The sequence below is a fragment of the Kryptolebias marmoratus genome, linkage group LG16 (assembly GCF_001649575.2).
Source record: "Kryptolebias marmoratus isolate JLee-2015 linkage group LG16, ASM164957v2, whole genome shotgun sequence".
Classification (NCBI taxonomy): Eukaryota; Metazoa; Chordata; class Actinopteri; order Cyprinodontiformes; family Rivulidae; genus Kryptolebias; species Kryptolebias marmoratus.
Window position 1 is genome coordinate 30976901 of NC_051445.1, and position 22808 is coordinate 30999708.

At 37.6% G+C, this 22808-nt stretch overlaps 1 protein-coding gene across 3 annotated transcripts in view; it reads left to right on the forward strand.

The window, feature by feature from the left end:
* Positions 1-22808, forward strand: part of grik2 (glutamate receptor, ionotropic, kainate 2) — a 649386-nt gene that overhangs the window by 605655 nt on the left and 20923 nt on the right. For 2 of the 3 annotated variants that reach the window (XM_037980176.1, XM_037980177.1), the window contains one exon: positions 1342-1592. In XM_037980176.1, the coding sequence (XP_037836104.1) occupies positions 1342-1592 (251 nt within the window). Of the gene's footprint in view, positions 1-1341; positions 1593-1877; positions 4020-22808 lie in introns of those variants that run through there. The other variant, XM_037980178.1, reaches the window with a different exon arrangement.

The following is a 22808-nucleotide window of genomic DNA, read 5'->3' on the forward strand; positions in this document are numbered from 1 at the left end:
GAACCACTCCAGTGAGAGCTGTAGATCACGGTCTGATGAAGCCAGTAGGACCACATCATCTGCAAAAAGCAGAGATGCGATCCTAAGGCCACCAAAACGGATCCCCTCAACACCTTGGCTGCGCCTAGAAATTCTGTCCATAAACGTTCAAACGACATCTGACTGAGTTGACAAAAAAACAAGTATTTTTCCACCAAAAGATGGATTGTACACTTAAGTTAGCTGTTCTTTCTTCACTTGCTAGCTGCCCTGATAATCTCATTGAAAACCCCAAATTTAGTCCACAAATGTTAATAAAAATCATAACAACCAAGAGATGGCATTGACATGTTCCAACTATGACTGTAAAAGTATGAACATTATTATCTACAAAATGCAACTTACCAGAGCATAGTTGTGTTCCATTCAGCACAGAGAGGAAGAGGAAAGGGGGTCCACAGGGATATAGCTGACCATGCTATTTCCAGATTTTAGTGAGGAATATGAAAAAATCTGATGGAGTTGACAGAAACCAAGGACAGGACTTTAAGGGAAAATTTAAAAAATAATTTTTGTATTATTTTGCACACTTACAGAGTTTATGTGGGGTGTGTCAATATTGTGACCTCCTGCCTGGGATAGGTTCATTATCATGAACTTCCTGACTACAGAGCATATATTTAAGTAACTCCCCTCCTCCCCCAAAATAAAAGTTAAATATGCTTGCTAAAAATAGGTTTGGTATACACTGTTTCTTTAAATGTAACTTTTTAAGTTAGCAGACCATAATGAATGTCTTGATTTTTAATTCTAATAAAGTGACTAAGTTAGCAGCACTTTCCTCTCTCTCTCACGATGTCCCGAGTTGAGGTCGGCAGCAAACCATCCCCACCATAAACAGTGTTGATGGTGCACCGTGACAACGCTATATATATATATATTTATTGCTCTTTATGATTACATGTGTAGTTGTAGCATAAGCAATTTCCCTTGGGATTAATAAAGTTATTCTGATATTTCATGAGATTGCACATACCAGTATTTACAAGGTTTGAAAACAGCTACAACTTTGTCTTTTTTCAATAAAAAAAGATGATCTAAGTCTAAAACTTTGGCAAAAAAGGTGATATGCATTCCTTCAAGGAATGCTAGGCCTTTAAGTTAGATTTACATCTAACTTACATTAAAGACCTAGTATTCCTATGCATTGTTTAAGAAAATGAAATTTGAAAATAAATAAATAAGAGTCAATGATTTCAGTCTTTGCAGCACTCAGGGACCCACACTAAAGCTTATAAGGTGACGGCACTGAGCAAGTCGTGGTAATTCTTTATGCTGATGTCATGTGTTTTGGTCCTTCAGGCTCTCCGTACAGAGATAAGATCACTATTGCCATCCTGCAGCTCCAGGAGGAAGGCAAACTGCACATGATTAAAGAGAAGTGGTGGAGAGGAAATGGCTGTCCAGAAGAGGAGAGTAAGGAGGCCAGTTCCCTTGGAGTGCAGAACATTGGAGGGATCTTCATCGTCCTGGCGGCTGGACTTGTTCTCTCTGTGTTTGTGGCCGTAGGGGAGTTCCTGTACAAGTCCAAACAGAATGCACAACTGGAAAAGGTAAGGCATATTTTTGACAATTATATATATATATATTTTTTTTAAAACAACGAAGTCAGAATGTCTTTCCCTAAATAGTTATGTGATGAATAACAGTCTCACCACAAAGAAAAATACACCTTTTATTGTTTGTGTAAAAGTTATGCTAACTATATGTGATTTAAAGTTTTACAATCTATAATATGAATAGGGTTATCTGCTATTTGCAGAAAATCACACAATAATGACAGTACCGTATAATAAACTGGACGATAAGGACTGGTTTCTTTGCATTTATTCACTTAGGCCCAATGGCGACAACGAGATAAGAAACGTGAGGAATTCTGCTGTCACCATGGATCCAAGCTAGACTTTAACCACCATCTCAAATGACCTCAAGAAAACTCCAGAAACTTTTTTTTTATTATTTGAATCTAATATTTAGAATTTCTCATAAGTAATGTTTATTTGTTAATTATTTATTGAATTATCTAAAATTTACTAACACCTTCAGGAGAATGGGAACCCTAGGAGCAGTATAATAATTTTTTAAATAGCTGAAACATAATTGATTTATATGTTGAAAGGACTTGTTCCCCTGCATGCCATATGTTTAAGAGCCATATACACAAGCACTCCCCTTCAACCGCTTCTGTTCATTTCTGCTCTGCTACCTGCCACTCTGTTTCTGCTGAAACTACTCGACTGTTCATATCTGCTGCTGTTAAGGTCTTACAAAACCTGGATTGACCAATGCAACAACAAAAGACCATGTTGTTTGATTGGACGCTTCCAGTAAACACTCTGACACTCTGAAGTTGCTAATATGATGGCCTGCACCATCAGAGAAAATACAATAAAGAATAAAATGATATATGATAGACAAAATACATATATTATAGTGTGTATACATAAATAAGCAAAATAAAACAATCCCAAAAAATAAATTTATCCAAGCTATCAAAGACAATGTACATTTATAATAGATCAGTTTGCATCATAGTTTGATTTATGTGTTTGTTTGTTTTTCTTTTTGATATAGATCTTTTTATTTTTTTAATGAAAGATAGAAAAATTACACTAAAGTGAAAACTATACGTTTTTGTGATGTATTTTGTAGAGTTTACATTTATTCTTGACAGCTGTAACTGACTATGTTATAAAATGAAAATACATAATTAGGATTACTAGGTCACCACCTAGCATGTAGCTGTCTGTAGTCATACAGTATATGCAATGACCTGATACACAGAGAAACTGAGTTTAATCCTTGCTAGGAACTGCATTCCTACCAGTGTCTGCATTTACCTGAGAGCAATTGAAAATTTGATGCCTTATCACTAATGAGAAGCTAATTATTGTTTCACATCATAAAAAGTATGCACATTTCTGCAAAGAAGTGTAAGGCAAGCAAAAAATTTCCATTAAAAAGTTATTATGTGTATGAAATCAGAGTAAATAAGATAAGCAAAATATTATTATACTCTTTTCTGTCATTTATATAAAATTAATCAGTTTAGAATGATTTTTAGAATACAATTTTTGCCTGGTATATACACATTAGGTAATGTTTGGTATTTCAAACTACTACAATTTGAAATCATTGTCTATTGTAGCCTATCATTTTTGTAGGCTGTCAGGCTGTTTAGCCTCATTTAAAAGTTAGTTATGTTATGTATATAAAATGATCCTCTCAAACTGGATACATGCAGGATCCCTGGAAGAGTACTATACATACTTCTTGATAAACATGGGTCTGCATATTTGTTAGCTTAAATATAGTTGTAATAATCTTTAGTGTATTATAAGATACTAAATAGGTATATTATACGTAAGGTGCAATATCCTTGTGTATCTGAGGCTCAGGAAGGAAGAGCAGTTGGCTACTATTCTGAGAGTTGTTAGTTTGATCCTAATTTTACCTACCACATTCCAAGGTGTCCTTGGGCAACATGCTGAACCACAAGTTTTTCCTGATCTGTCCATCAATTATGGTGAATGTGGCTTGTAATGTAAAAAAGGTGAAAAAGACTTGATAAGTTGTATATGAATGAAGTTGATGTACTGTGTACATAGGAATAACTGATTGAAGACATTATGACAAGGGTACATAAGGATTGGTAAAAACTCACAGTGCCTATAAAAAGTTTTCACCCTCTTGACAGTGTTATGCTTGTATTGCTGTCATAACTCAATCATGGTCAATAAAAATAAGTCTTCTTCACCAGTTAAATTATATATATATATATAATAAGAACATAGATCCCTTATATGTAAAATAAGGGATCTCATAAATATTCCACTGTTAAAGAAAACAAAACCTCATAAATCCTATTAAACAGAATTTGGCAAACTGTAGTCAAGTTTTCTTCAGCAGTGGATTTCTCTTTGCCACTCTCATAAAACTTTTGAAGAAATTTGATTTCAATTTGACAATGACAATATATATATATATACATATATATATATATACATGTGTGTGTGTGTGTGTGTGTATAAGGCCAATTTATATTGACCATGATTGATTTATGACAGCAATAAAAACATAACACAGGCAGGCCGTGAAAACTTTTTATAGGCACTGTTTACCCATTGTAATCTGGTATGTTGTAGGAAAACAAGATACTGGGTTTACAAAATAAAATTTTTACGATATTTTAAGAAAAAACTCAATTGCCTGGCATCTCTCCTGTCTGATATCTCCTGAATCTCTTCTGACCATAGAACAGGACTACAACTATACATGACCTTCAGACTTCCTTTTAAATTACTTTTTATTGAAAAGTGATGAAAAACTAATAACTCTTGTTAATTGCTGATGGAAATTTCTCAGATGGTTGCAGGCTATGGTATTAGCTGTAGAGTTACACATTTAAATCCTCACAGAGACAGTTTACTTGTTTGTTTTTACCAACAATGCACTTTTATGTATAACATAAATTTAAATGGTCAAGCAACTAATCAAGCTTTTTTTTTTAATTCAAAATGCTTTGTTCAAAGTTCATTTGATCACATTTCAAATCATATAAAAACATGCACCAATTTTTGCCCACCAAGCTTTTACATTATAATTGTAGTGACAAAATGTGATTGGTTACAATGACGTAATTTTTTTTATTTAGTTGCATGATTAAGCAAGTAATTCAGTTCTGTAATACCATCGGTTCTATTCTACATGTCTAAACAAGATTATTCATTTACCCAAAGCAACAAAATGATGACACAATGTAAAACACCTAGTAGGTGTCCCAAAGACAAAAAGCAGTCAAACACATGTTTCACAAACTTGAGTATTGCATTTGAATTTATACAGAGTCCCCTTGGGATAACAATAGAAAAAAATGTTGAGGTTATAATAATTTGTTCCTTCAGATTTTTAAACCAAACGCAATGATTCAAAATCTGTCCCCTTAGTTTAGGAAATCTGTATGTGCAAAATTTGGTACTAGATATTCTATTTGAAAAGGAAACAGTTGTTTGGGTTCAGTAACATTATGAGGTTGGACAAATTCTTATTTTCAGGTTTCACAAAATTCTAAACAAGCCTCCAGCCACTGAAAACGAACAAACACCACCTCCTCTCGACAATCAGAAAAACCATTGACAAGCAAATCACTGCAGACTCATTTTAACCAAAACAATTCAAATTCTGTTTAGGAGTTGTAAATAAAGTAGCAAGGATAGCAATGTTCAAAATTATACAAAAATGCATGTTTGTAATTTAACAATTGGAATGACATTAGAAGGAGATATAAATGTTCTGATTCGTAAGTATCACATGTGATTTAGGTAAAAACACAGATAGTTCAATTGATGATTTTTAATAATACAGCCTAATTTTGCAACTTGTAAATGGTCCCTAATCCCTTGCCTCATTTCTGGGGTTTGTGTTTCATTGTTTTTTCCTTTCCAAACTGAAAACACCTGCTGAACATAGACACCAATGATATTGTAAATTTATAAACATGGTTTACGAAACTAGGGGAACACATTTCAACACATTTTCAACTTCAAGTTTTATTTTTACCCATGAGCTAAAAAGGGAGTTCTTTAGAATTAAATCCTAACACCCCACTGTATACCTTATCATTACACTGTATTGCTTGCACCGTGTACAAATGTCATGACTCTTATTTATTATGCACTTAGCTATGTGATGCCCAATATTTGGAGTACATGAAAGAGTGCAGTAATATTGCTTTTTCTTTATTTGGAATTGTACTCAATGATTTATTTAGAATTTTACCAACAACAAAAAAACCCACTGGTTTTTGTGGATAAAATAGGTTTTGAAAAATGTTGCTTTTTACCAAGAGATGGCATGGTACACAATTTTTTGTGGAGTAAAAAGAATTTAAGCCACCATGGTCAACCAAAGCTGTTTGAAAAAATAAAATAATTAAAACAATGTATTCATTAATTTCACAAGTATTAGTTACTCAGTGCAATCAATATATATTTTTCTTTATTTGATTTCTGAATCTAGGATTATATTGTTTGGACTGTTAGCTACTGATTGACTTTTTACTTCAAATTAATTTTCTCTTCCCCTTAATCATCTTTTTTCTTGCTGCTTTTAGGGTTTCTACTGGTATGGTAAACCAAATCAAACGAAACAGAAAATGGCAACCTACACACTGAAAAGTGAAAGTTTTGATTGTGATTATGGAGTAAGAAAGACCTTTATAGATCTTTCTGTGAATTGTTTACTTTTTTTGAAGTTCAAGCAGGGCCCTATATACCAAAGCAAGTTCAACTTTTCCATGCTTTCTTTAAGAAATGTCATTCAACTAAATCTAACAAGGAATCATACTTAGTGGTGCTAAGGCACTACTTATTAACTCAGTAAATCAACTCAGGATTTCTGATTGTGAAATAGGAGAAGCTTCATCAAAGAACCATTCAGTCATTAAGCTGGATGAAAAACTGGCTGGAAAAAAGCAGACTAATACACAAAAATAATAACATTACCAATACCTCTGCCACATCATTAGGGATCTGACTATTACAGAGGCTCTCAGTGAATGAGCATGGAGTACGGTGTGTTTCCTGCAAGCTCTGCAGAAATGTGACTGTAATATATTTAAATCAACACTTAAAGTTTGTCCATCGCTTGCTACAGGTATGTGTTCAAAGAGTTATCAGTACCTCTGTGTCCTCAGAGCCAAATCTGGATAAATGTTGAGTCTTTGGTTGGAAAACAATTTTTAAAGAGCTTGTTGGGGCTTAAGGAGAAACCCAGCCTAGTGAGACCCCACCATATGCTGCGTGCTAAACCAGGTGAGGGTGATCTGCCATGACCGATAATCATTAGGGTGACATAGATTCAGACCAGGAATATTATTTTATGCTGTGCCATAGAGGCTTCTCCACTGCTAAACAGTGAGAAAGGGTATACATTTTCACTGACTTCACACCAACTGTGGCGAGACAGAGGGTGGCTTTCATCCCAGTGAAAAAAGAAGTCCATGGCTGTGATATTGCTAAATTCAGCCTCTGATGCCCAGCTACCCTACACATCCCCATGTGAAACGGCCAGACCTATAAGTTTGAAGACCGAAATCTAGTATTGGAGTTTGTCAACAGGAAACTTAGGTTCTCCAGACCTGAATTCTTCTTAACTTTGGGACATATTGGAGCTCCTTGTATTTATCTATGTGGCTGTGACTGACAACTACACTTCAAGCTTGTAAACATAATCTGTGTTCTGGGTTTGCCTGTGGTTACAGTCATAGGTACAACACTTCTTCAATTGATTGTTTGACTTAAAACACAGAGGTCCCGATTTATATTTCTGTATTTTTTAACAATTATATTATTTACTTTTTTCAGCTGATGAATGTAGCATCATCAGACCTTTGAGGCATGTTACCTTTTTCTGCTTTATAAATTTATTATCTTTTTATATAAGACATCTTATCCACACATTTCCTCAGGTCATTTTGTAGTTTGATCAAACTACATATAAGAACAAGTTTTAGGACAGGTAGCATGTGTTATCTTTCTGCTGCTTTTGCTGGGGGGTGGGGGGTTGTTGTATTCTAAATTAAGGTGTTGTTAATTCATTTGGTTTCAGGCGGAATTTGGTTAGCACCTAGCCCGTATTTCCAGACCTATGCACGTCTTGTGTTTATTGTGATGTCTCTGAAATTTCCCTGAAATTGAAATTGGAACGATGTAGCTTTCATCCTTTTCCAGCAAATCAAGAGATGTTTCCATGTTTGCCGGCAGGTTTATGTGTCCTGGAGTACACTTATGTCATAAAAGTGGCTCTTGTGTATGTATGTGCTCCCAATTTATATGATTAATTTATTTTAGATGGGTTTTGTCATTGCTGCCAGATTTGACTATTTATGACTTGATTATGAAAGAGGATTTTAACTGCTGGATGGTCCCATTTTTTTAGACCTTTCCTTCTCCTCTTCTCCTCTTCTGCTCTTCAGTCGATGTCAGCTTAGTTGAAAGCAAGCTGCTTTTGTCTATTTCAGACTGCAAATATGACTCTATTCTGGTCTCAGACCATGCTTTAGTCTTCATGTGCATTTATTTCCAGAAATTTGCTAAAGTAAGACCACCATGGCATCTTGACTTACACATATTTCTAGATAATGACTTTGTGAGCTTTGACTCTAAATGAATAGAATTTTTTCTTTCGGATTAGTAAGACTTCAGAGGTCTTCATTGCTTCTTGTGAGACGAAATGAAGGCATATATAATGGGGAGATTATTTCTTATAGGGCCCTTCAAAGAAAATCTAGGAAACTAGCTAGGTTAACTGAGAGCATTGTGTCTTGGAATTCTTTATACCAAACTACAAAACAGCCAGATATGTATAAAGAATGGATGTCTTTCATTCTGTTATTGTTTCTGTTGTAAAGGGCTTTGGATTGCCTTGTTGCTGAAAAGTGCTATATAAATAAATCTCACTTCACTTCACTTCACTTTGAAAGCGGAATATGGTCTTATCGCTTCACAGCACACCACTGAACTTTTACTCAATTTGAGATCCAAATTTTATGAACAAGGGGATAAAACTAGTAAAATGTTGGCTTAACAGTTTTTTTTTACAAATATCTGCATCCCAGTTAATATCTCAAATTTAAACTGGTGCAGGAGTAAAATCAGACCCATTAGAAATTATGTCAAATGTCAAATTCATTTGTATAGCACATTTAAAAACAAAAATGTTAACCAAAGTGGTTCACAAAGAGCTTAAAAACAAACAGGAAATAAACATAAATAAAAACACAATAAAAATCAACAAGTACAAAAAAATAGGCTAAAATCAAGCTAAAACAAGGAAACCTAAAAGATGTGATGGATACAAACTTGTTAAAATATTAAAGCTTTTGTGAAATTTTAAAAGCAGCTGTAGTCATCTGATAGCTCTCATGTTTCTGCATCCTGATCACCTTCCTCACTGGTATTAACACTCACTCCTTCTCTGGATCAGAATCTGGCCAAGGAACTGGACTGCCCTATCATTGCAACAGAGCTTGAGACTGCAGTCAAATCTTCACAAAGCTTAGGTCCAGATGGCTTCTCATCTGAATTATATAAAACCTTTTGGAAACAGCTGACCCCATTCTTATTAGAGATGTTTACTGAGTCTTTTAATACAGGCATGCTGCTTCAAACCATGAACTAAGCTTTTATCTTGTTGCTCCTGAAAAAATAGACAAAGAGCCAATATAAAGCAGTTTGTATTGTCCCATCAGCTTGGTAAATGTTGACTTCAAACTGCTGACAAAGTTACTAGCCAGGTACTTAGAAGTAGTTTTACCTTCAATTTTTCTTAGAACAAACTGGGTATATCTGGAATTAGCACTCATTTTTACATTTCCGGAAAGGGTTTAAAGTGAAGTGAAGTGAAGTGAGATTTATTTAGCACTTCCCTTCACTTCACAACAAGGCAATGTGCTTTACAACAGAAATAAAAACAGAATCCAATACAGCAAATACATAATGAAACACAAAAAAAGAAAGAAAAAACACAATCATGTATAGTCTAAATGAAATATAGGATAATCTAAATAAAATCACGAAACCAGACATATCTAAGCATGAGCTGAGACAGTAAAAATAGTAGCTAAAATAATCTAAATGAAATCATGATAAAGTTAAAGCTGAACTAAACAACAATTGGGAATCTAACAATATTTAAAGTATGAGCTTAGAAATAAATGTACAGGAAGTCTAAATAAGCTAAAACATGACAATGCTAAAACTAACGGTACCGAACTTTCTAAAAAGTACCCCAGGCTCGCTAAAACAGCTGACGTAAAATTTACTAAGATAGAGAAGGAGGGAAGGTGGGGTGGGGGCGGAGCAAGAGCAATGACTCAGAAACAGCGAAAAGTGTGTGTGCGTGTGTGTGTTTGTTAGAGGCGGTGGGAGATGATGTGGTGCATGTTTTATGTGTGTGTGTGTGTGTGTGTTTGCAGATAAGTCCATGAATCACGTCACAGAGGCCATTGTCTGTGATAATGATGGAATCTTTATCAGCCAGCCCAGAGCAGATCCACAGATGTCCTTAGGCAAGGGAGGGGGCAGAGCATCTTGTTTACATAATTCCAGGAGAAATTTGAAGATAGCTGACCAAGGTCAGCCTAAGGGAGCCAAATTCACAAATAAACAGTAATTGTTTTGGTTCAGGCAGACATATTTTTGTCTGTCTTAAAAGTCTCGCTGATACTTCTCAATGGCGACCATTCCAGGACCATTCCGCCTGATTCAAGTGAGCAACTTCCTCAAGATGTAACCCATATTATGAGTTCCAGGCAGTTCAGGAGACAGAGAGACAGAGAAAAAAGAAACACGTCTGCCTTCCACCAGGAGCAGAGAGAACATGTGGTATTAAAGTCCTCCACAAATACTTTACCGGAGACTTTAATTGCACTGAATGTCTTAAAAAGTGTTAGACAGTAGAGTGAGATGATCTGTTTTCTATTTTGGGAAAATTTGAATTTGAGGAAAAATGTATGTCATTGATAAAATTATTGTATGCAATCCTTTAGGCTCCTGTCAGAACAAATAGCACAAACTGAATATTTTTGCTTACATTGTTCTACAAGGCAGGGATGTCTGTTAAGTACTCTTTTATTTCCCATTGTAAAGAAGCCTTTGTCCATTACTTTTTAGTCTCATCTCGATATATCCAGCACAACTAGAAACGGTGTAAAGTTGAAGGTAGCCCTCTACCTTTTGTTATTCATGTCTGATCTGTCAAGCTCTGTTCTCACTGCCCTTTCAGTTCTAGATGCATTTGGTAAAACTTCTTAATATAAAATTAATCTTGGCAAAAGCATGGCATTTGCTGTTAACAAAGAGGCAAATCTTATTTCGATCTGGATCTTATTTGGAGCAAGAAACTACCCAGGCTGTGTCATCAAGTCTTACAGAGGCCCAAAGCTCTCAGTAGAATTGCATTTCCAAACCTCTCGTTCCACTACAGGGAAACTGATATAAGAAATCTGAATTATTGGGTTCAATATGAGCAGAATGTATTCCCCACAATACTGGTGGTTATTAAAGCCAATTTTGATCATCCAGTAGCATTGAAAGCCTTACTATACTCACCTCTTCAATTATCTACTTCTAGATACAACAAGAATGTGATAATGGCCACCTGTCTTAAAACCTGGGTTTAATTTAGATGCCTATTAAGCCTGCAACTACAAGCCTGTTGGGGCTTAGCTAATTGGAAATCATAGATTTCCTCCATCTTTATTGGATAAGACTTTCTCTATATGTATATTTGGTATAAAAACCAAGAAATTTTTTATGTTGATTCTACTTTTGCTTTTTTTTTAAACAGCTTGCAAATAAATATAGAACATTTTTTCAGGTACCACCAAGCTTGACAATGTCCAAAGCTCATCCCCAGAATTTCCAGCTCTTGCTAAACCTTCTGATTTTGATGTTTCTGCAATCTCTCATCTTAGTGCAAGATGGGATTTATTTTATATATTTAAATATTGGTAACCATTCAAATCTTTCCACTGTGTTGAAAACTGTATGGGAGACAGACTTGGGACTGCTGGTATCCGCTGATGTATGGGGAGGTTTTATTGAGGATATACATATCTTAAATCTGTGCTAAGCACAGTTTCATGCAATGTCAGATTCTACATCAAGCTCATTATACTGATGCCAGGCTTGAGAAAATATTGTGTGAATGATGCCAGCAGGACACAGATGTTTTGGAGCTATCCCTCCATTAAGAGAGTCTGGGCTTGTGTTGTCTAATGTAACTGGAGAGGATAATGCTTTTAATGGCTTAACTGCCTTTGGAGTGTTTCATACTCCACTTATTCACTCTCCTGCTAAAAATGACTTAATCTTCACAACTTAGCTGGCCAGAAGGCTAATACTGCTAAAACAGAAATCTGCAGCTCCACCTACAAGCTGGATTAAAGAGATCCTTTTTATACCTGTAAATAATCAGACAGACTTTGGTTGATAAGGTTATATTGTTTTTTTAATATATTGTCCTGTGTTAGAGGAGCAGGATGTCAGGTTCTTCTGGACTAAGCACTGCTAAGTGTTATTTTTGTTTGTTTGTTTGTTTTATTTTTCATACACTTGTCTGTTGGGTGTGGGTGCCATGATGGGTAGTGTTTATTGTTTTTTGCTGACTGTTGTTTTAAAATGCAAAATTTAATAAAGAATTGATTCAAGAAAAAAATCTGACCTTTATCATTATTTTTTCATATTCTTCGGGTGGTGTGACATAAGTTTTAACTTTGTCCTGTTTAATACTGTTCTCAAAGCTCTTTGCACTAAAAGAACATAGATGAAACAGTTCAGTTCAGTGGGTTTATTTTAAATGAGTTATTTTGTCTGTTAAATGTTACATTAAAAGTTAACTCATGATTGTAATCACGCTTTCAAACATTTTATGAAATCTCTGTAGAAGTGAACATCAACGCACAGACAGGTAGTTTGGCGAATTTGAGCTGCTCAGGTGCTCTAATTTTTATAATAAACTGCAGGAAATTTTTAATAGTTTGGGGATACTCAATAAAGAAAGATAATTAATGTTAGCTCCTGATCTAAAAACAGCTATTAGGAACAAACTGGAGTGATCATTTTCTGTTTTATACAACATTAGATCAGTTCTGCAGAGATCTTTCTTATAGTAGTGTTGTGTCGTTCAGGAACGATTTGTTCAAATGAATTAATCTTTTGAGTGAATGAACTGAACCAAATTGCGTTATTCACTGATTCATTCTTTACTTAGTTCAGTTGAGAAAAAAAAGAAAGAAAAAATTAAGAAAAAGAATAAAATAAGAAAAAAAAGGAAAAGAAAAAACTTAGTTCAGTTGAGTTCAGCGGGAGTGGAACTTCTGTGGTCATTTATGACGTAAATCTAAACGACACAGTGGCTTTTGGCAACGGCATACGTTTATCCAAACTAACTGCCAATGTTGAGTCAAGCTTCAGGAAAATAAACGTATACATGCCTCGCCCTCATTATTTTAACAGACTGAGGTACACATAAAGTAACGTGAGGAGAGGAGACAGAAGTAGAGCGAGTGAGACTCCTAGCGGGACAAACTGCAGCAGCAAGGCGGATGTGAGGGACAGGGGTTCCTTAGGTCGTAAAAATAATAAGCAGGAAAGAAAGAGGACTCTCGTTTACGTTTAGTGAATGTGCTGCTTGCTACTGTAGTGTTGTGGCACTTGGTAAGTTCAGCTACACAGAGAGAGGAGTCTGTCAGAGAAGGCAGTAAACGTTCTGCTGATTTGCGCATGCGCAGAAACAACAAGCTGCAGCCGAGGAGTGATTCATTTGCTTAGTACTGTGCTGGAAGTGGTGCTGTTTATTCATGTGCTGCACAAATAAACTTAGATTTGGTACTTTGCCTCTAGCTTTAGAAACTGGACGATTTCACTCGGTCCCAGAGGAGGATCGAAAATGTTACCTGTGTGATTTAAATGAAATTGAAAATGAAATGCATTTTTTATTTATTTTACTGTTCTTTGTATACGACTGTCAGAAATTGTTTGGTAAAGTTCTTGATGTTTACCTAGATTTTTTTATATGAGTGATGAAGATAAACTACAGTATTTATTTAAATATTGTGTGTTTCAGTTAGCTCACTATGTTTTAAAAGCCTGGCATCTTCGAAAGAGGACACTTTATGTTTGAAGGATGTTGATGTTGGTCTCTGTCTGCATCTTTGAAATGTGTTTGTGTGTCTTATAAGCCCATGGGGGCTGGGCACCTTTAATGGTGTATGGCATGAAAGAACTAAACTCATCCATCCATCCATCCATCCATTTATCTATCCATCAATCCATCCATCCATCCATCCATCCATGCATCCATCCATCCATCCATCCATCCATCCATCCATCCATCCATCCATCTTCTTCCGCTTATCCGAGGTCAGGTCGCGGGGGTAGCAGCCTAAACAGGGAGACCCAGACTCCCTCTCCCCAGCCACTTGGGTCAGCCCCTCCGGGGCAATCCCAAGGTGCTCCCAGGCCAGCCGAGAAAATTATGTCCCTTTTCCATTGGCTCTAAAGGTCCAATCTAAAGCTCCACTCTGCGAGCGTTTCCACAGGCCTTTTTCAAGCCCAGCCCCGGCAATTTTTGGCCCTGCTTCGAAGCAGGGTCCAACCGGGCAGCCCTACTTTCGTGGGTGACGCAAGCTAGCTCCTGTATACTCATTGGTCATGGGTGTGGTCAGATTGAAGCGTAAGAAGAGTGAAGAAAACACCGATAGACAATTTTGGAACGGTAGCGAAGTAATAAGACTATAAACAACAGCGTTAGCTTACCCTGCAATGTTTGTCCCCCAGGCGCTGTAAAGCCTAAAATGTCTGGTGCATAACAGCTGTCCGACTCCGTGCAACAATCGCGGCATCCAGAGCTTTTATTCCACTGCGCCTCTCTTCCCAAACTCTCAGGAAAATCCCCAGAAGTTTAAAAAACAGCAACAACACAGGGTCAAAGTTGTCCATAGCTCTTCCATTGTTTACACAAATGCGGTAGCGTGCGGTGCGGCTTTGGACCCCGCCTCCCCCCTCCCACCAACACAAGGAGGCGTTCCTCTGCAACCGAGCAGACTGGCGGGTGGAAACGCGATGCATTGTTTACAGAGCCGAGCAGAGTAGAGTGGAGTGGAGCAGAGCTCCTCAAGTAGAGTCAATGGAAAAGGGGCAATAGTCCCTCCAGCGTGTCCTTGGTCTTCATCTGGGCCTCCTCCCGGTGGGACGTGCCCGGAAGACCTCACAAGGGAGGCGCCCAGGAGGCATCCTAATCAAATGCCCAAGCCACCTTAACTGGCTAAACTAAACTATCTAATTATCTAACTAATAAACTGTGTGAACTGAAGGATTTGGTGAACAAATTAATGAACAGATTCTAGTGATTCAGTTCATCCAAAAGACCCACCGTTCCTATCACTATCTCATAGATGCTTCTCAAACCAAATAGAATTCAGGGAGTAAGCCGGTCATGTTGTTCAAACACAAGGACTCTCTCAGATGGGCATCTCTGTTGTGGCAACATTACATATCAAATGGTAAATGCAACAAAGACTTTTTGAATAAATTTAAGCAACAAGTACAAGTTAGCTTTAGGTACTACTTATTTATGTTCTGTCATTAGCTTCAGTATTTTTGAGTTTATTTTGGTTTTGGTTCTTTGTTTAGTGTTTCTGTAATTAGGCCCGAGCAGCAAAGTGCTGCGAAGGCCTATTGTATTTTGTGGAATTATTATTATTATTATTATTAGGCCCGAGCAGCGAAGTGCTGCAAAGTGCTTTCTCTTCTGCTCAGCCTCTCCAGTGCTTTCAGTCCTTTCAGCGCCGCCCGCAGTGCCTTCTGTCCCTCCAGCGCCGCCTGCAGTGCCTTCTGTCCCTCCAGCGCCGCCTGCAGTGCCTTCTGTCCCTCCAGCGCTGCCTTCATTGCCTTCTGTCCCTCCAGCACCGCCTGCATTGCCTTCTGTCCCTCCAGCACCACCTGCATTGCCTTCTGTCTCACCAGCACCCGCCAAGTCTGCCAAGTCTCCTGAGCCAGCTTCCAGGAGAGTCCCACCTTCCTGTGTCTCAGTGGGGGTCGGCGACGATGACGCCCCACTTTCCTGTGTCTCAGTAGGGGTTGGGGTATGACGTCGCCCCACTTACCTGTGTCTCAGAGGGGATTGAGGACGACAACGCCTCTCACTCGGGCTCCGAGAGGGTCATGGACAACGCTGCCTCTCATCGAGCCGTTCTCAGGCTTCCAAGCCCTTATGTTCTCCAGCCACCTGGGTTCCATGTTGCCAGGCCATTGGGCCCCCTAGGACGTCCACCTCCAGGATTATCAGGCCTCTTAGGACTTCCACCTCCAGGGTTAACAGGCCTCTCTGGATGTCCAAGGGGTTTTGGAGCCCTCTGGGTTCCCTGCTTCTGAACCTCACAGTGGGTCCCTGACGACGCTTCGATCTTGCCTGCCTCATCAAGGATCCTGGAGGACGCCTCTCCCTCATCTGATTTACTCTCGTCTTCCTCACCGAGAGTCCTGGAGGACATCTCTCTTTCGCTCGCTGCTCAGACGGTCCTGGAGGACGCCTCACTCTCGTCTGCTTCATGGAGGGTCCCAGAGGACACCACTCTCTCACCTGCAAATTCTAGGGTGCTACCCGGGCCGTCCACCTAAACTCTGATCTCTTCGTTTTTGTTTGTTGTGTTCCCCTGGCCTTTTGCCTGGTCGTTTTTCTGTTGTTTTGTGCCCTCCATCCTTATTTTTTGTTGATTTTTCCCCCACCACCCTCCCGTGCTAAGTTGTTGTTTTGTTTTGGGACTTTAGGAGCCGTCCCTTACAGGGGTGATTCTGTCATGGACTTCAGTATTTTTGAGTTTATTTTGCTTTTGGTTCTTTGTTTGGTGTTTCTGTAATTCTTTGTTATTTCTTGTTCATCTTGTGTTTTAGTTTAGTTCTTGTCTCTTGGCTTTCTGTATTTTCCTGTGTCACCATTCACCTGTCCTCAGCTAGGCCTGCCACGCCCACCTCACCCGTTTCTTGTCATGTTCCCAGCTGCAACTTATTTTCCACTCACCCTCTGTTCTTTAAAGCCGGTCTCTTTTGATTTACTCCTCACAGGTTCATTCCCTCTGGTTGTAGCTCGCCGTCTTTGCTGTGTGTCTTCTTTGCATTTTTGTATTTTTCAAGCCACGTCGACGCACCTTGTTCCATGTCTTCTCCGCCATCGTTTTGTAAGTTTTTGTAATTTTATTTTTTGCTGCCATGTCAGTCTTTTGTTTATGATTATCTTTTATTTTCATAAATTAGTTTCTTTTGAAAGATGAGTCTGCACTCTGGGTTCGCCTCCTTCTCCACCCAATATAACTTGTTCAGGAAAGCAACCTTCTCTTACAAAGCAGGCCAGTTCTCAATAATTTTTTGCAGTCACAACTTATTCTTGAAAACACTTGAATCAAAATATAGGGTTATATTTCTGTAGTATAAAATATGTAAAAAGAAACAGTGAAATGCACCTTTTCTAGTTCAGATCATCAGGGAATCTTAACTGCAATGGCAGCTCAAGTTATAACAAATAAAAACAAGCAAAATATTTAAATAACAATATCTGAGACTAGCTTTAGCTCCATTTTTTTTGTTTGTTTTAGTACTGAAAAATGACTTGTGAATCTCATGAACAAGTGTTAAATAGTTGCTATAGTTACAATACGTGAAATAACAATATATTTTGTTTCACTCATTTAATTCAGTGCCACTTTAACAGTTTTGGACTGTTTCATCTCTATCATGCTATAGGTGTTAAAAAAAAAAAAAAAACGTGTGCAGGTGCACATTCTCAGTCATCCAGGACATGGCAAATCCCAAAAATTAAAGAACAAAAAAAAAATAATTAGACTGCTATTCTTTATTCAATTATCTAATTATTTTGGAATTTAAAATGTGGTGCTCAGCATTTCTGTGTTGTTTTTTCACAACTTTTAATTTCATGATTTAACTTCAGTAATGAAGGAAAGGAGCAAAAGAAGGCAGTTGATTTATAAAGATGAGATGAGCAAAAGACCCTTCTATACAAGAGAAAAATTGTCAGTAGTTTTTAGAGGTTAGACATGTTGATGCCATATATGTTTTTGAGACTATTGAATTTAGTAAATGAGATTAAGATAATGCGAGCAAAGGTACAAACTTGCTAATTTTATTTTTTTCATAAAGGATAAATAAACATTTGATAAATTTACACACTATAGTTATTAGCAGATTTCATTTGGATTGATCTTTTGAGGGCCTGACTCAACCTTCAAAGATTTTTCTACCTGGATTATTGAGCATGAATCTGAACAATGTCAGACAAAATTATTATGGAAGAGGATAGACACTCAAGTGGTGAGAGTCTGCCTTCTGGGGCTTCTTGAGAGAAAACTATATACTTTACAGAAACATTGGCTGAAAGAAGGCAAAATTGCCTACGTTTTGATGTATAATTTGTATGTGTATCATAAAAGACGTGGGCAAAGGACGAGTTTGTTTGCTAACAAAATGTATTCTGGTCACAGACCTTCACACTCTAGGTCATGTGACCTTTCACTCTGTCGGATGAGAGGTCGACTCATTGGTTTGTATTGGGTTTTAATGGCGTTTTTTTTTTTTTTTGCAAATTATGTTTCCATGGTAACTTGAAACACCACTAAAAGTTATAGCACACATCTTGTGACCGCAGCAGTCGTTTTGATATATAATTTGTGTGGATACATTGCTTCCTTTGGGCTGCATTAAAGTTGCTGGAAGAGTAAAAAATTTTCAAATCTATAGACCCTTTTAGAGGGTGATTACAATTGGTGCCTAACATAGGAATGTATTGGATGCTCATATGCATTCCTATGCAGACCCCCCACCCCCCAAAAAAAGAAAAATTTAAATTAAACTTTGAGTCAGCGTGCTAAACCGGAGCAACTGAAAGGACAAATTTGATAACATCTTGCTTCATCAGAGTTTGGATGCACACAACAGTCAGTGTTTACAAAACCACAGACCGACAGAAACAACATCATGGTGAGTGAATTAACAGTAAAAAAGCCCCATGCAGAGTGAGAATTTGTGAAGGAATGCATCCTTGCTGCTGCAGCAAGTAGTTTTCAAATCACCACATTTGACCTGTTTATAGTCAAAAGAAAAAAATCTTCTTGAATTTGAAAAGCTGTGTAAAGCTGAAAATAATCATTTGTTTTATATATAATCTACTCTACATACCTTATTTTATTTTTGGAAGTACTATGTTGTTATTATATTCTTTTGTGTTTTAAAGAGCAGCAACTGTTCTAAAAAGAAAAAAACCTACAAAGTGAAGCTTACAAATGTTTGCAAAACTAAATTTGAAAAAAAAAAACTGATGTCTAATTTTATAAATTTATGGTTGTTGAATCATATGGGTTTACAACTTAAGTGTGGCCCTCAGGGGACTTTCTAAAAATTTAAATGGCCCTTGAGAGAAAAAAGGTTCCCCATTTCTATTCTTTAGGAAGGCCCATGCTGACCTAAAGATAGGTATCTAGAAGGCAGTCCTGGATTACAGGAGTGGATCAAGTACCACCTGAACAGCAACAAGAGCGGGCAGAAGTGGCAGGGAATCCAGCACATCACCAACCCTAGAACTGACCTTGGAACTGATGAAAGTGATGCCTCACTAGCTTAGGTGCTGAATGTCTTCTTCACCTGCTTTTAAGTGATATCAGCAGAAGCCCTCATCAGCATCCTCACAGTAGAGTAGCATGAGATGTGCTGCATGGGCTCTCAACCTAAAAAAGTTGGCAGAACCCAAATGACAGATACCGAAGGACTGCACAGACCATCTGGCTGGAATATTTAACGAGTCCCTGGCCCAAGCCATACTCCTACCATGCTTAAAGTCCTCTTTCATAGCCTCCCTGACAAAAACAAACAAACAAAAAAAACCACTATCAACATTCTCAATGACTGCTTGCCAGTAGCACTCAACCCTGATTAAATGTTTTGAGGAATTGGTCTGGAGTCATATTACATTCCTCATCCCTCCCACATTGCAAAGAACATACCAGTTCAAGTACAAGGCTAATAGATCTACTGAGGATGACATAGCCACAGTTCTCCATGTTGCACTTCCCCACCTGCATCAGTGGGGAAGATATGTTAAGCTACTCTTCATAGACTACAACTCTGCTTTGAAAACAATCTTTCCTCACAGACTGGTGTTTAGATTGTTAGACCTGGGACTCCTGCATTCAATCTCCCTGTGGATTAAGTACTTCCTGACAGACTGCACCCAGAGGGCAGGCACGGGTCCCCATATTTTCGCAGGACTCTGTTTCAGCACTGTCTCCCCAGTGAGCCCTCTACAGCCGTGATTGCAATTCCAAACACCATAGTAAAATCATTGTCAAATTTGCTAATGACACAACAAAGGTGGGACTTTCTTGGAGAGATGAGTCTGCCTACAGGGACAAGGTGAAGTGGCAAATGATATGGTGTAAAACAACTTTTTCTTAAACATAGTGAAGTTCAAGAAAATTATTGTGGATGAAAAAAATGATGAAAAAAAAATTGACACTCTGCCACTATGCATTTACTGGGACTGCGTAGAGAGAGTCCTGCACTTTTGTTTTTCTGGGAAAGACATGACAGAGGAGTTTACCTAGGGTGCAAACACAAATGAGCTGTTAAAGAAGGTCTAGCAGTCACTTTTTTAGAAGCCGCAGGAGGAACAACATCTCTCAAAGGCTGCTGGTAGCCTTCTATCTCTTCTCAACTGATCATTCTCACATATTGCCTCAGTGTATGGTTTTCAAGCTCCATGGCAGTCCAGAAGAAAGCACTCCAGGGGGATTTTAAAAATCTCTCAAACAATTGTTGTGTCATGATGTTGGGATTTTTAGCAAAGAAGGACTCAAGCAGTGGATTCAGAGGTAGGAGTCAAGGTGTCTTTATTAAACAAACCAAAAGCTCTCAGACAGCCAAAAAACAACACAGGTTTTGCTTAAAGCAATCACGGCAATGAGCTAACTAACGTCAATGAACCAACAATGGGAAGACAAAAGCAAACTTAAAGGGTAGGGAACTCATTAACCAGACAGAAAACACCTGAAGACAATCAAATGGCTGAGAGGGGAACAGAGGCAGGGGCACAGGAACAACAAGCCTGGAAAAACAAAAAAAAAACACTAAAAAGACACCAAAGGTAAGAAAATGTAATCTCTATTCCCTCCCCTTTCTAGAAGAACTACTAGCCCCTGCTGCCTCAGGAAAACTAAAAAACTACTTTCGGACTTGTCATACCCTGGACATGATCTGTTTGATATGCTGCTATTAGGTAGATAGTACCAAACAATATAAAGGAGAACAAACAAAATGAAGAACAGCTTTTACCCCACTATAATGCTGCCTATCTAGGTTTCAACATGCAATTTTGAATTGTTATATGTATGGGTGGGTGGGACTGCAATTTTGTTTTTCTTTCAAAAAAGAATTATATTCTATTCTAGCACTCTAAGTAGTGAGGATTTTATGAGATTCTTTAAAAACAAAATTATTTCAGTTAGAGGGAAGATTTACACCATCCATCTGACTATTGCCTCTGATTCCCTATCAAATGAAGCAACTTTAGAAGTGCCTCTAGGACTGATTTGTGTTTGGACTGTTTTTGCTCTTTGAATTGTCAAAAATAGTAGCTTCACCCAAACCAACCATCAACATGTCTACTAAATCCCATTCCAACCAGACTGTTTAAAAGGGTATTTCCTCTAATGAATATCCCCATGTTGGATCTGCTTACCTTGTCTCTAATGACCGCTTATGTACCACAGAGCTTTCAGGTTGCAAATCAATTGTGTGAACATCTGGACAGAAATGATTTGCTTGAGGAGTTTCAGTCAGGGTTTAGAGCTCATCATAGCACAGAAACAGCACTGGTGAAAGTTACTAATGATGTTTTCATGGCCTCAGACATTGAAATTGTGTCCATATTAACTATCTTAGCGCTGGTTTGATATTTGATCACAGTATTCTATTGGAGAGACTTGAACATGGTATTGGGACAATAAGAATGGCTCTAAAATGGTTTAAATCATATTTATCTGATAGATTCCAGTTTGTAAATGTTAATATTCAGTGGCTGGTCCTATACTCTTTACTTTACTGCTTCCATTTGGTAAAGATATTACACACACACACATATATTTATATATATATATATATATATATATATATATATATATATATATAGTTGATTTCAGACATGTCTTAAAGACATAAAAACTAAGATGACTTATAATTTGCTTTTAAACTCAGATGAGAGATGTTGTGGTTTTTGGACTTGAGCATCTTAGGAACAAACTTTGCAAACCTTTGCTTCCTCTGGATGGCATTAATTTGGCCTCCAGTCCTTCAAAGAACCTTGGCGTTATTTTTGAAAAGTATATGTCATTTTACCCCCACATTAAAATGTTACCAGGGTTGCTTTTTTCCCCCTGCGTAATATCTCTATGTCCCAAAATGATGCGGAAAAACTGTTCCATGCCTTTATGACATCTAGGCTGGACTACTGTAATTCTTTATTATCTGGGTGTCCGAAAACATTTTTAAAAAAGTCTTCAGTTGATTCAAAACTGTGGCTACAGGAGTTCTAATGAGAGTTGGGAGAAGAGATCATATTTTTCCAGTTTTCTCCAGATTGGCCCCATGTCAAATTCAGAAAAGAATTTAAAATCTTCTTAACATACAAAGTTCTCAAATACCAAGCTCTATCTTATTGTTCCATATTTTCCAAAAAGGGCACTCCGTGCTCAGACTCCAGGATTGCTTGTGGTTAATAGTTTCCAAAAGTAGAATGGGAGGCACAGCTTTCAGTTATCAGGCTGCTCTCTTGTGGAACCAACTTCCAGTTTGTGTCCGTGAGGCTGACACTTTTAAGACTAGACGTAAGACTAAGTTATCCCTTAGATTTGCTGCTTATAGACTTAAACTTCTGGAGAACAAACTGACCACATTTCCTCACTCTGCTGTTGTCTTTACTTGCTCCGCTCTCCGTGTTTATATTTGTAATTATTTCTATCACTATGTTTTTTGTGGGGAGGGGGGTCCAATAGAAACTACATCTGGACCCACCATTCTTTCTTTTATCTACAGGTGCTGGTCATAAAATTAGAATATCATGAAAAAGTAGATTGATTTCAGTAATTCCATTTAAAAAGTGAAACTTGTATATTATATTCATACATTACATACAAACTCATATAT